Source organism: Pseudorca crassidens, chromosome 10, assembly GCF_039906515.1.
Source record: "Pseudorca crassidens isolate mPseCra1 chromosome 10, mPseCra1.hap1, whole genome shotgun sequence".
NCBI classification, from domain to species: Eukaryota; Metazoa; Chordata; class Mammalia; order Artiodactyla; family Delphinidae; genus Pseudorca; species Pseudorca crassidens.
The window spans coordinates 13,251,594-13,265,059 of NC_090305.1; the positions used below are offsets into that span (position 1 = coordinate 13,251,594).

General features: G+C 43.4%; 1 protein-coding gene across 4 annotated transcripts; it reads left to right on the plus strand.

Moving 5' to 3' along the window:
- The first annotated feature begins 287 nt into the window (after positions 1-287).
- Positions 288-12,706, plus strand: RBM24 (RNA binding motif protein 24). Of its 4 annotated transcripts, none has more exons than XM_067752063.1 (4): positions 288-1,088; positions 2,206-2,329; positions 3,768-3,822; positions 10,538-12,706. In XM_067752063.1, the coding sequence occupies exons 1-4, from the start codon at positions 921-923 to the stop codon at positions 10,899-10,901; spliced, it is 711 nt and encodes a 236-aa protein (XP_067608164.1). In that variant the 5' UTR covers positions 288-920; the 3' UTR covers positions 10,902-12,706. The 4 variants fall into 4 exon arrangements, with proteins under 4 accessions (XP_067608164.1, XP_067608167.1, XP_067608166.1 ...); XM_067752066.1 differs by lacking the exon at positions 288-1,088 and adding an exon at positions 1,164-1,287; XM_067752065.1 differs by lacking the exon at positions 288-1,088 and adding an exon at positions 1,325-1,426.
- The last annotated feature ends 760 nt before the right edge of the window (positions 12,707-13,466 follow it).

Here is a 13,466-nt window from a genome sequence, read left to right on the forward strand (position 1 = left end):
AACTCCCAGTTCGGGCGCAGTCCCCGCGACCCGGGTCCTGGCTGGGGCCGCGCCGAGTCCCTAGGACTTTGACGGGTTAGGGCAGGCGACGCCGAGAGCCAAGCCGCCTCCAGCCCTCCCCAGCCCTACCCCAGCGCCGGCTCCAGTGCCCGAGCCCGGCGGCCCAGCGCCGCGCCGCGCCGCGCGGGGAGAGAAGCAGCTGTTCCCAACAGCTGGGGGGCGGCGGCGCAGGGCGCCCCAGGTGCGGCCGCGGCCAATCGCAGGCGTCCGGCCCGCCCCCTCCCCAGCCAGGCGCCGACCCCCGGCCAGCGGGGGAAGGGAGCAGAGAGGGGGAGAGCCGTCCTCGCCACTTGTCTTCCAGCTTCCGCGGCGGGAGGGACGGAACCCGAGCTGAAGCGCGCGGAGTCCCCCGCCCCGGGCTCCGCCGCCTCGCCCCCCGCCCGCCCACCTCCGCGCCCGGACGCTGTCACCGCCGACCCTCCCCGCGCCGCACCCGAGACACCTACCTAATTTCTAGGGAAGAAAAATCTACCTCTAAACGCACCCAGTTCTTCGCTTGAGGACCACCCTCCCTTTTCAGCTTTGGCCTCCCCGCCGGGTGAGTGGAAACCGTTTGCACATCCTACAGAACCGGAGCCTAACCCAGACGATCCGGAGAATTTGTACCGTGACCGGCAGGGGGGGCGGGAGGAGAGAGCGAAGTCAGGTCTCCGGGGCTGCTGGCGACTTCGGCAGCCGCGCGCCCCGCGCCCTCGGCCGACCCCGGCCGCTCGCCGCCGTCCTCGCCCCCGGGCTCGCCCGCAGCCCCCGGCGGCCGCGCAAGAGTGCGGGAGACGCGGAGCCGGAGGAGGAGGCGCAGCCGCTGCCCCAGCCGCAGCCGCAGCCGGAGCCGGAGCCCGAGCCGCGGGGCGGGCGCGAAGATGCACACGACCCAGAAGGACACGACGTACACCAAGATCTTCGTCGGGGGGCTACCCTACCACACCACGGACGCCAGCCTGCGCAAGTACTTCGAGGTCTTCGGCGAGATCGAGGAGGCGGTGGTCATCACCGACCGGCAGACGGGCAAGTCCCGGGGCTATGGATTTGTAAGTTGCGCGGATGGGGATGGTGGTGGAGGGGGCGATAAAGAGCTCGGCGGGGAAACAGAGGACCACGGGGGCGGGGAGGGACAGAGTGGCGCTTGGCCCGAGGGGTCGGAGTTGGGAGTGAGGGGCTCGGCGTGGCCGCGCGAGGACCCCAGCGGACGTGACCAGCACTGCCTCTTCGCTCCCGGCTGAACTGAAAGTTTGCGCGCGGCGGAGCTGGGGAGGGAGGGCCGGCGCCTGCCTCGCGGGGTTCCGAGGGGACCGAGAGCGCTGCGGTGTCGGGGGACAGGCGGAGCAGGGGTGGAGGGAGAGAACTGTGATGACTGCCGGATTTGGGGGTGCGGAGGTCTGGGAGGGAGGGGCCGTAGCCCCTAAGAATTGCACTCCCGGGTTGGAGGCTGGTCGTTAAGCGCGCTGTTGCTTTGTAAAAATATGTGTGTCTTCCTGGCATTCCGGCTGGGGCAGGGAGGGGACACCCCAGGAGGTCTGGGGCTTTTCTTCTTATGCCACCCCTCCCCACCCCTTTTTTAATTGCAAAGATGAGTTCTTTTAAAAGATGAACCTCTGGCTCTTTCTTTGCCGAAATGAAAGAGAGCATAGTAACCTTCCTGGAGATTTCAGCGAGCAAATTCATTTGCCGAGGAGCCGGGAGCCCCAGCGTAGGACAATAGCTATTGTCGCTGGGGAGTGTTTGCGGGGTTGGGAACACCGGCCGGATGTGAGGCTAGTCTTTCTTTAAAGCAAACAGTGCCTCTCAGGCCGGGTAGGGACCTGGGGAATGGTCGGCGGAGGGGGAATCTGGAGGAGTTCTAAGACAGAATTCAGGCTTCCAAATCTCTGCTAGGCCCTACTAGCACCCTTAGAACTTTGGGGGGTGAGAAGGCGGTGTTTCTTTCTTTCCTCCTTTCTGTTTTCTTCTTTTGTTTTGTTTTGTTTTGGATGGAGGATCAAGGGATAAGTTCCAGCCCCCCCCCCAAAAAAAAGAAAGAAAGAAAAAGTTTAAGACCCCCCGCCCCTCAGTTTTATTAACAGGAATGACTTCTCCAGTGCGATTGTTGGTTTCTTCAGGGGTTGATTTAGAGCTTTGTGTGTATGTCTGTGTGCGTATGTTGCTAAGGTCACCATGGCTGACCGGGCTGCTGCCGAAAGAGCCTGCAAGGATCCCAACCCCATCATTGATGGCAGGAAGGCCAATGTGAATCTGGCATACTTGGGAGCAAAACCAAGGATCATGCAACCAGGTGAGCAATGTCCCTCGACGCCCCACCCCCAACTAGAGACCCCCCCCCCCCACTTCTGAATAGAATGAATCCCTGATTGGGAAGACACTAGTTCCCTGAGAATCTGTAGATGTTTAGTAAAGGTGAGCTGTGGCTGGTTATTCTACCAAGGCATTAAAGGTAGATGAGAGTTGTAAACACTCCTTTCCTGACTTGAAATGTACCTGTGGGCAAAAAATAGATCTTGGGGGTCAGTTCAGTTTGCACACACCCAGGCTTGAGCTTGACTCATCTGTTTCCTATATACAATCATAGTTCACTCTCCACTTTCTGGTTTTTAGCCACTTGTAGATCATTCACATGTGGGTGCTATGGGCCAAATGTGTCAACTCCAGCTGGTTATACTTCTTAGTGTTGTCTCTCCTTTTGCCACCCGTTGCCCTGTGTTCAGAGCGGGCAATTCAGCTGGAACACTGAGCCAAGAGAAGCATAGGGGTGGTGGTGCCTGGCTGGTAAATGTTCAAAATAAAGTCCCAGAATATATTAGTAATGAAAGAGGATGAAGAGATTTCATGCACTCCAGGACCCTTATGTCACAGATGAAGAAACTGATGCAGAGATGAGAAGGGGTTTACTCCAAAGTCACATAGCTATTAGTCACCAAAAGGGAGAGAATTTTGTTTATGTGAAAACATGACCTCTTGAATGGTTTACAACACTGCCCTGTGCACGAGCACAAATAATTGTGAATCGACTCTTGAACAAATATAATCTTTTTCTTGGGCATGCAATTTTGAGTAAGTTGTGTACTCTTCATTCTTAAGTCTGTGCATCTGAAATTTTGGAAAGAGGTGGACACTTCAAACAGATTTACTAGGAAACTAGGTTGTCAAGAAAGGGAGTGCATGTGCAAATATTTGTGAGCATTGAAAAACATGTATTTGTCTAATACAGTGTGTGTGTGTGTGTCTGTGTACGCTATCCAGAAAAGAAGAGTTTGTTTTGTGAATTTTTAATACTATAATCTGTAAAATCCAGAACCTTACAAAGCATTGTCCAAAGCATTCCAGAATGTTCCAAATTAAAAAGGCTTTTTTATAGATCATGATTCAGAATTGTAGGAAGATTTGTGACATGTAACTTCATTATCGAGTCCTATTGTTCTTGGTTTCATTCCACAAGAACTTTCTCTATGTCTGATTTTCTAAGGTCTTATTCTGTGTCTGTCAACTAAACTTTGCAGATCATTTTTAGTTTCCACTTGTAGCCTATTAAAATTTTTATTTAGATCAACAATAACATTAGTAAAATGACTTTTAAAAATATGTATACTATTTTCTCTAAAGTATTAAAAGAATGATTACCTTTTCTAAGTGAAAGGTGTGATTGCAATTTATGTGTAGAAGTAATAAATGCCTAACCATGCACAAATAGAGAATGTGGTATGTTTTATTGTTAGGTTTTGCCTTTGGTGTTCAACAGCTTCATCCAGCCCTTATACAAAGACCTTTTGGGTAAGTCAATTCATCAGGCCCTCCTCAGTTTCAATATGGATATCATTTGTTAACCTGCCTCTTTTTTATATCCAGATAAGACCATCATGTCACAGATTGTTCCCGGTTATACATATTTATATATGTTTGTGTATTTTGAATGCTGATAAAATAAACATTTTTAGATGAGTCAAGTTATCTGACCAAGTATGCAGCCTCCAAAACAGACACATTTGAGCTCATGATTAACAAAACAAAACAAAACAAAAATACCAGGTATGACTTGTGTACCAGACGATTGTGTCCCAACACCATTACTACTGTTCAACTTGACTCAATTGTATTTATCTCTTTCTAACCTGACAGGGCTCGTATACAGTTAAGCTAACTGATCAGAAGGATACGATGATAAGAGGTGGAATAGTTCTGTTTGGAATTAAACTCTGTAACCAGTAGACTCAGACACACAAGCTCAGATGGTGATTAACGATGCATGGATGTTGCTGTTGTTGTTTTATTTTTCACAATAGTCAGTAGACCTCCGTGTGCTTTATTTTATTTATTACAGTCATGAAGTGGTGTTGATAGCTAAACTGTGTGCTTTTTTACTTATGAAAAGAGCTGTAGTGAAAGTGTTTTCTTTTCCTCGGGGAAGGGGCTCTTTGTGTTTTTGGTTTTGGTGGTGGTGTTGACGGGTGTTGACTTTTGACTTTGCCATGGGAAGCAAAGGGCCTTTTTATTCCTTGCTTTTAAGCTGTAGCCTGTGACTTCCATTTAACCATATTTTTGTAGTGAGTGCTAAATGGTGTGATTTCCCTCTGTAAGAATACAGATTCATCGCTTGCATGTCCTAAGTTTCTGTTTTACTGGGGTGTTTTTCTGGGAATGGGGTTCTTTCTTTGGCAATGTATATCCACTTCTAGGCCTTCTAATGTAAAGGTTCAACAACTCTCATCCGATTTCATTAACACTGGCCAGGTTTTTGAGTAGAGTAGCACTGACTTTCACCTTCAGACCTGACTCAGGTGAACGGCCTGCTTATATTTGTGTTCTGTGGGTTCTGTGATTACCCGCTTTTCTCATCCAAGCTCCCCCAGTTCCCTTCCATTCAGACACGATATGGCTGGGAGATCCCCACCTACCTCAATTTATTCCAAACACCTAGGGTCTGATTTGGCTGTTTTCTACCTGATCAACATGGTTGTATCTCTAATGCCAGAGATTTACACCCTCTTTTTAAATATTCTAACTGTTTAGAAGTGTTTCATCCTCGACAATAGTTTCTTCTCTAGCTTAGCACCTGAACATCTACATGTGTAACCTGGAAGGTTGGAGTCTACCTACAAAGACAGATGTCTACCTTATGTGTCTCCAAGAATAGATCCAAAAAAGTAATAATAATTGGACTCGGAAGAGTCAAGTTATACTTTCCACGAATACCTTCTTTATAACCTTCCCTTTACCATATCGAGATCTCACTTACTGACAACCCTTACTTTTTTTGAAGCCGTAGAAGAGTCTTCTGTCCAATATGATTAGAAAGGGCCTTCGTATACCCATAACGATTTATCAGTGCCACATCCAAACCATTCCGGATACTGATGATAAACAGTGGGCTGATGGGTCCAACTACTTCTGTGGATCCCCCCTCATTAGTCTCGACTATGTTTAAGGTAGAACTGGGGACGAGAACATACATCTTAAGAAGTGATGGTGAACTTAGTCATGATCTCACGTGCATAATCTTGAGACAGTTGTTAATACAGCTAAACTGATCAACCGGTATTAGCATATGAGTAGTTCTCTCTGTGCCAGTGGATGGTACAAAATAAGGCGATGGCACTTTAGTTGGGGAAGCCAAACTAACACAAACGAATCAGGACCTATTATCTGCTAAATTACTTGGTATTATTTTAAGTATAAAAGGAATTCAGAAGAGCAAGAAAATAGGTGAGTTGGAGGAGTTGGACAAGGCTTTGTGAGGACTGGAGCTAGACTTGGACCAGTGGGTAGGTCCTGGACAGGTAAAAGGAAGAAGGGACACGTCTAAAGGGTGTAAGATGAGGGGAGGCTCAGCAAAGGCAAAGAGGAGACAAGACTCAGTGCGTGGAGAAACCAAACTCTTATGGAGGGTCTTGAGAGCTAGAATAGAAATTTGGACAGGCTGTGGTAGTCCTTATAGATCCTTAAGAAAGTAGCACGAGGGCAATAACAACCAGAATAAGATGTGTCATATGGAAATTTTAAATGAAGCATATTTTGATAGTAACCTTTGGTTTTTCATCCCTTCTAATATTAGCTGTCTTTATAAAGGATGGGGATTATTACTGTTTGCATAAATTGTTTGAACTTGATTAGAAATAGATAGCATTCCAAATAGACCAAGCAAGCCTTCTCTTTCTTTTTTAAGGGATTCTTAACACTGCTCTAATTCCCGGAGTCTGTACCTAACAACTCACACCTGGTCATCCTAAATTCTATTTGATGCCACATGTTCTTATTTTTAGGCCTGGAAAGAAGCCTGAGAATTTTTAATCTTACTTGATTTGTTTGAAATTCTAGGAACTATTTTTTTATATGGTCTTTAAGTGGCCCCCAGATTACTCTGGGCCTTTAAAGAGAAAAACCTTGGCCTGAAGGAATTTCTGATGTAACACAGTGGGCAGATGTACACAAATTTGTGGATTTGCTAAACAATATCTTATAAATATTTTATATTTGAAAGAATCATTTTCTTATTGAAACGTTGGAGAGGAGAGCCTATGGATCTTGAGTAGAAAATTCTGGGCTAGTTTAGATCAGGTTGAAATACACTTAAATATTTACTTAGTAAATATTTAGCACTTAGTACTTGGTACTTAGCACTTAGTACTCCTTTAAGTGCTAAGTTTAAAGGAGTACTCCTTCAAGTGCTAACCTTAGCACTTAGTACTCCTTTAAGTGCTAAGTTTTACTCTAGTTGTGTTAACGCATAATAAGTATTATACTGTCCACTAAGTGGAGCAGAAGGGACAGTAATTAACATTAACTGAACACCTGCTACTTGCCTGGTACTGATAAGGGATTTACATAAATTATATAATTTAATTATCACAGTAATTATTTGATGAAGGCACTGTTAATGTCCTTTCCATGGGTGAAAAATTGAGATGCAGAGAGGTTAATTAACTTCCCTCAGGGACTACTAAGTGATAGAGTCTGGTTCTAGGTTCCGAATCATGGCCTCCAAAGCCATGTTCTTTCCTCTGTGTCAAGCTGTAGTCTGAAAGACACAACTCAGCTCTCTCTTATAATCTAGTAAGAAAACTGAGAAGCGCCCAGAAGGGCTGTCTATATGGCTTCAGATAAGGCAGAGAGACATCAGGTTGGTGGGATCCAGGAAGTCTTCATGAAAGAGGTAGAAGTTGACCTAGATTCTAAACTATGATGGAGGATAGGGAACTCTTGCAATGAATATATTCCTCACTGTAGGCTCTTCACATAGATAATTTTATTTAATGCACAGCAATTCAGAGTTGGAAATACTAGGATTGGAAATATTAGGTTCATTTCACTTATGAGAAATACATGAGACTAAAAAGGTGAAGCAAATTCCTGAAGGCTTTACACATGGTGAGTGGTAGAGCTAGGATAGATAGGATTGCGATTTCAACAGGTAGAGATGGAGTGAGGATTGGCATCCCTGACAGAGGGATGTCGCGAGCGAAGGTGAAGCTCTAGGTGTGTATGGTATGTCCAGGAAACATTGAGGAGCCCAGCTGACCTGGGTTCAAGGAAAGGTGAGAAGAAATACAGGAAAAAGTATTTTGGAGCCAGAAGTATAAAAGGCCTGGCATGCCAAAGTTTAAGAAGTTTGCACTTAGTTTGGTAGGATGTTAGGGACCTAGGTTACTTTAAACAAGTGAATGAGATGCAGCCTGTGTCAGCAGTTTATGTGATAGGTTGAAAGAGGAAACCCTTTAGGATGTCAAAAGTCACAGAGAGATGCCAGAGGGACCTGAAGAGATAGGAAGAAAAGGAAAACATAGTAAATTTTCTTTGAAAGTTGTCCGAAGTGTCGGCTTTGCTCTGGTGTTTTTATTTCTGCTAGGCATTTACATTCTGTGATTCACTGAGGGAAAGGATGTTGGTAGCTCTCTAGCAGGAGGGAGATTCCCAAATTGCCTTAATGGGCTCCGCAGGCTATTAAAAGAGCTCCTAATACAGGAATTGCTTCAGAAGTGCCGCCTCACCCTTTAGTCCGATTCTGCCTGCCTTCTGAACTATTTTAGTCTCTCCGTGGTCTTCTGGATTCTCCTTTCCCTAAGCCTTAAAAAGTCTAGGGTTTCATTTGCCTGCTAGATAGCTTCCTAACCCTTGCCAGACTTCATGTAGGTTTCTGATAGTCTAAGGAACTTTATACTCATTGGTTGGCATTTTCAAGTGAAAACTATTAATGTAAAATAAACGCAGAGACAAGAGTCCTGTAAGCAACGCTGCCTGTGTATCATTTAAAGCATTCTTCATACACACACACACACACACACTTTTATCCTGCCTTTTTGTAGGCTAAACTTATTTTCAGTTACCACCTTTATTTAGAGATACAAGCCTAGCAGCTGTCGTGTTGTCTTTGGAACTTTGGGAGCACAGGGGTTAATGTTTCAGTATCAGTGAGATTCATACTGGCTGGCCTTTGGAGCTGATAGATGTTTTACTTTGGCCTTATAAAGACATTTTACCCGCTGGAAACCCTTGTCGCATGACAGGATCAAAAATAGCCCGGCTGCAGCCCCTGCTGTCCATCACCACATGTAAACTGGCATGAGTAAGGCTTTCTTATCCGTGTCTGCACATCGTGGACACGGCGGCCTCCAGGGACGGTGTTTCATAAAGCCACACCTGTCGCTCTGAACGAGCCAGTCACCTGACCTGCAGAGAAGTTCTGAGTGTGTGCATGACCACGAGTCTGGTTTCTGACAAGCAATTAAGAACATCTCTAAGTGTCCTCAGAAACACTTGATGACGTCGTTTCTCCTGGCACTGGGAAAGATCTACAAGTCTAGTAAAATGGAGTGTATTTTTATCATTGGGGTCAAAGTTCACTACCCTCTGTGATAAATTCATCTTTTCCATGGATGTTGGTTAATGAGTGCTTTCAGTAAAACTCTGAAAAGGCAAAGCAAAATTTATGTTTTCATAATCTAAATATGAAGTTTTCTGTTTTGAGTTCTTTAAAATTCAAAGATTGTTACTTGTGCTTGTACTTCTTGTAAGCTGCTTTTGGCAACAACCAGATGGCATTATGGTGTCATATTTTTAGAAATACAGGGGGTTTTGATGGAGATTATTCTAAAGAAGGATGAAAATAAATCAGATATTCACAGTAGCGTTTTAACTGGGCAGTTATGAATCGCAAGAGTGAGAACTGAGATGCATGGGTTTTTTAAAATACCTCTTGTGATTTCTTTTTTTTTTTAACAAAATTAACTTTTAAGTGAGGCCATTGGAGTGTGTCTTGTATGTGACCTCTGAATGTATCATTTTAGAAGGTACTCAATTTTGTTTCACTTTCTAGAACTTTTGCAGGATAATACACCATAATAGAATTGATTTGTATAAAATATCTACCAGTAAGGAAGATTTAAAACAGATATGCTAATAAATCTATTTCTGTTGAGTTAGAGGATAAAACAAGACTTAGTAGATGCTCAAAAAAAAAAGTTTCCTTACTCTTATTATGTAATCCTTTTAAGTTGATATTAATTTTAGAAATATTTAGTTGTGTTTCCCTGACCCTACCTTTTCCCTCAACCTCATCATTTCCCCAAAACCCCTTCTGTCTGTCTTGCATAGAGATAAACAAGCTGGCTGACCTTCAGTTGCCTGATAGTCAAACAGGTTTGATTGACCCTTGTGTCTTTATGAATTTAATGGAGAAAAAGAAAGAAAGAAAGACCAAAAGCGTGCTGCACATCTCTTTGGGAATCACTGCCATGAATGTTAATAGCATTTCTGTAGCTTCCCACAACAGCCTCTTGTGATAGAGTGAGCTGCACTACAGTTCGTTTGAGAAGTGTGATTCTGCTGTGTTTACCACACTTGTGATCTTTTAAACTCCTTTTTTATTTTGGCGCCTGCTTCTCTTTTCATTATTATTATCTTTAATAAGGGTGACTGAGGTTGCAGAGAGATTAATGTGTGCTGAGTCTGCATAGCAATTTCCAGTAGGGTTGCCATGATAATAAACATACGGCTTTTGTTGAAATTTACTGTAGTTTTTGAGAAACCGGCCATCACCCTTATAGAATTGAACGATCACAGATTCCCTTTGGATTCCTGGTTTCACGGTTAAGAATTTTTCTATTGTCTAAACCGTTTTCGTTGAACGAACTCACCACAAAATTTTCTCAAGTCTTAACTCAATTCAGCATTTATTAAATACTTCCTCTGTGCGAGGCCCTCCTGAAACTTTATTTTTCCAAACTTTGGCTCCATGCCATTTCTTGGTTCCAAAATGATCCTGAATCAAAATTCTGGCAGGGAGGGTATCCTATTTTCGTTGTTGAATTCCTTCTGGGTCACTCCATGATCTGGGCTCCCGCCAGAGTACTTTCACAGGTGACTGGCAAGTCGATATTGTGGCAACCCTATGCTCATAATAACCACTAAATTTGAGTTTGGTCTGATCTCGGAAGAAGCCATGCTCCAGGCAGGAGGCAACTCCTGCCTGACTCTGTTTTCCGTTTCTCGACAGGATACCTGCCCACTATGTCTATCCGCAGGCTTTTGTGCAGCCTGGAGTGGTCATCCCGCACGTCCAGCCGACCGCAGCGGCCGCCTCCACCGCACCTTACATTGACTACACGGGAGCCGCGTACGCACAGTACTCGGCGGCCGCCGCAGCGGCCGCCGCCGCCGCCGCCTACGACCAGTACCCGTACGCAGCCTCCCCGGCTGCCGCTGGCTACGTCACGGCCGGGGGCTACGGCTACGCGGTGCAGCAGCCAATCACCGCCGCCGCACCTGGGACCGCGGCCGCCGCCGCCGCCGCAGCTGCCGCCGCCGCTGCCTTTGGCCAGTATCAGCCTCAGCAGCTGCAAACAGATCGGATGCAATAGGCCAGAACCTGATCAAAGTCGAATTGTTTCCTCTTTCCCTCCCGATTTCCCAATTTTCAGTAGCTAATAAGAGTTAACATTGACTTAACAGCTTTAAAAAAAAAAAAAAAAAAGCTATGCTATTGTGAAGCAGAATTATGATGATTATTTTTTTTAATACTCCAGTAGTAGTTCTAGACGTGAAAGAGATGAGAATGAGGGGGGGAGTGGGCGCAGTTTTGGAAGTCAATCCCAAAGAGCCTGAGTAAGTAAAAGGCCGCGACGAAACGGTGGCAGGAGGAACAATGGAACTTCACTTTTATAACGGGATTTTTACTTTTGCTCTTTTTATAGTATCAGGGAAGCAAACTGCCTTTTACCAGTTAGAAAATGCTATTTGAATCCAGTTGAACCAGGGAATACAGAGTGAGCAATATGTAGCTTGAATTACATTTAAAAGCAGATTTTTTAAAAAAAATGGTGAAAGCACTGATTGTCAGTTTTAGCAGTCACTACGGCCTAGAGAACTTTTTCAAGAAGGTAATGTTCTTACTCTCAAAAATGGGCATCGAACAATCAGTCTAGGAGCATGGCAGTGGGTGAAATGGTGGACAGGCACCAAAGCTATTTTCTCATCTACCCAGTGGATGAGTGGGACTGTGAAACAAGTGATGTGGAATGAATGGGTGCAACAGCTGTACAGACAATCAATAACACACACAGTTCTGGAAAGAACACATCACTTGTGCTTGTTTGATGAGCTTGTCACATTCTAATCCCTCTCCCCATCCTGTTTCAATTTTGGGAAACTTGTATCTGCTGGTGTCAGCAATTCTGATTCTGAAATAGGATCAGGCTTTTACTACAACAGCCTTCTCTTTCTATTTATTGTGTCGACTCGTGGCTTAATGATTAAAGGCGGGCAAAGTTTGCAGACTCTAAACCCTTAAGAACTGTCTTAAGGACATTTATTTTTTTCCCTTTTTAAATAATTTTACACTTTTTAGTATCTATTTCAGAGTCATATTTAAAACTATTTATTAGTGAATACAGTACATGAGACAACAAGGTTACTGAGATTACAATTCTTCAACAATTAATGATAATGTGGTTTATACTGTGCCTTAATAGTAATGCTATTTAAGATATTTATTTTTAAGTTTTACTATGCTGCACTCTAAAGAAAGGAACTTTAGATGTGACACTGTAAAATTATGTATTCATCTCATGGCATAAATTATTTAGTAGGTCTAGATGTAGCATATTAAATATTAACCTATTCAACTAAAGATGTTGACTTGGATTTATTTAAATTCATATGTGCACTGTATAAGAGAGTACTCTTACATTAACACATTTTAGTTTATTTTAGTTTTTAGGGTTTTTTTTTTTAATTTTTAACAGGACCTATTGCTAGTTTCATGCTTCCTTCTCTGATTTTTGCTTGTGTAGCTCTCATTTATTGGTACTTCATTAGTTTAACACTCTTCTTATGTAGTTTATGTAGTTTTTAAATGCTGCTTTACATTTTTCTTCTGAAACTGCAATACTTGCAATTTTTATTCTTAAAGTAAATTGAATACTATTTTACACTGTATTGGATTTTTATACTTGAACAATTTCATACAAGGGAAGACAGGTTAGCATTTTTATGGACTTTCTCCATTATCACTGGATTTACTTTAAGTATTCCCATACTAGACAGTGTTATGTAATGTAGACATGACTCTCCTGTGCAAATTATTTATTCATTGTGTATATTGCTTTATAACATTTCAGATCTTCTAATCTATTCACTTGTATTAAATATAATTTTTAAAAACTTTTGTTGCATTGGTTGTTTCTAATTTTGTTGTAAAAGTGGAATGATTTCTCCTTTTAACTAGAATTAATGGCTGTGATTTACAGGTAACATTTTCAGTGAGCAGAAAGCTTCCCAGATGCCCTGCTTTTATACCTTTTAAGTAAATTTCATTAACTCAGTATCTGCGTTACATTTAGCAAATGATATAGGTCCTCCCCCAATAGTGAACCCTAAAGGACGATTCATGGCAGTGATACTTGGTTACCTGAAGGTTGCTTGGAAGGAGTGGGCTGTAGAGGGGAACAGTCAACTCGAAGCTGGGGTAGCACAGTGATGCTGGGATCAGGTAAACTGAGCTTTGGTGCTAGCCTGTACCAGGTACTAGCAATGTGAATGGAACACGTTGCTTTTTGTAGTTCACTTTTGGGGTGAGGTTTTTATTGATTTCTCGTCTATCATGTTGGACGGTACTACCTATCTTACATGGTTATTTAAGTATTAAAGTATATCAACTACTTGGCACAGTCAAATATATTACTATTTATCTAGATAAATGATTACTGGTAGCACTTGTTGTAATGCCCTATAGTGAAAGCTAACCAAAGAGGAAGTCACCTCTTGGAATGTTTCTATTTTTTAATTTTTGTCCACAATGATGTGTCCATATCTAATAATGTGTGTCTTAGAACATCAAATGAATGACTGTCATATTGTCTTAAAGTATACATGTTATGTTAATTATGGAATGGATTGTCTGTTGGTCCCTTGGTCTTAATATTTCC

Excerpts from the sequence above, each read along its gene's own strand:
- RBM24 (XM_067752063.1), top strand. The coding sequence starts at position 921 with ATGCACACGACCCAGAAGGACACGACGTACACCAAGATCTTCGTCGGG. Across the intron at positions 2,330-3,767 it reads ACCAAGGATCATGCAACCAG|GTTTTGCCTTTGGTGTTCAA; the intron begins GTGAGCAATGTC and ends TTTTATTGTTAG. Across the intron at positions 3,823-10,537 it reads CTTATACAAAGACCTTTTGG|GATACCTGCCCACTATGTCT; the intron begins GTAAGTCAATTC and ends GTTTCTCGACAG.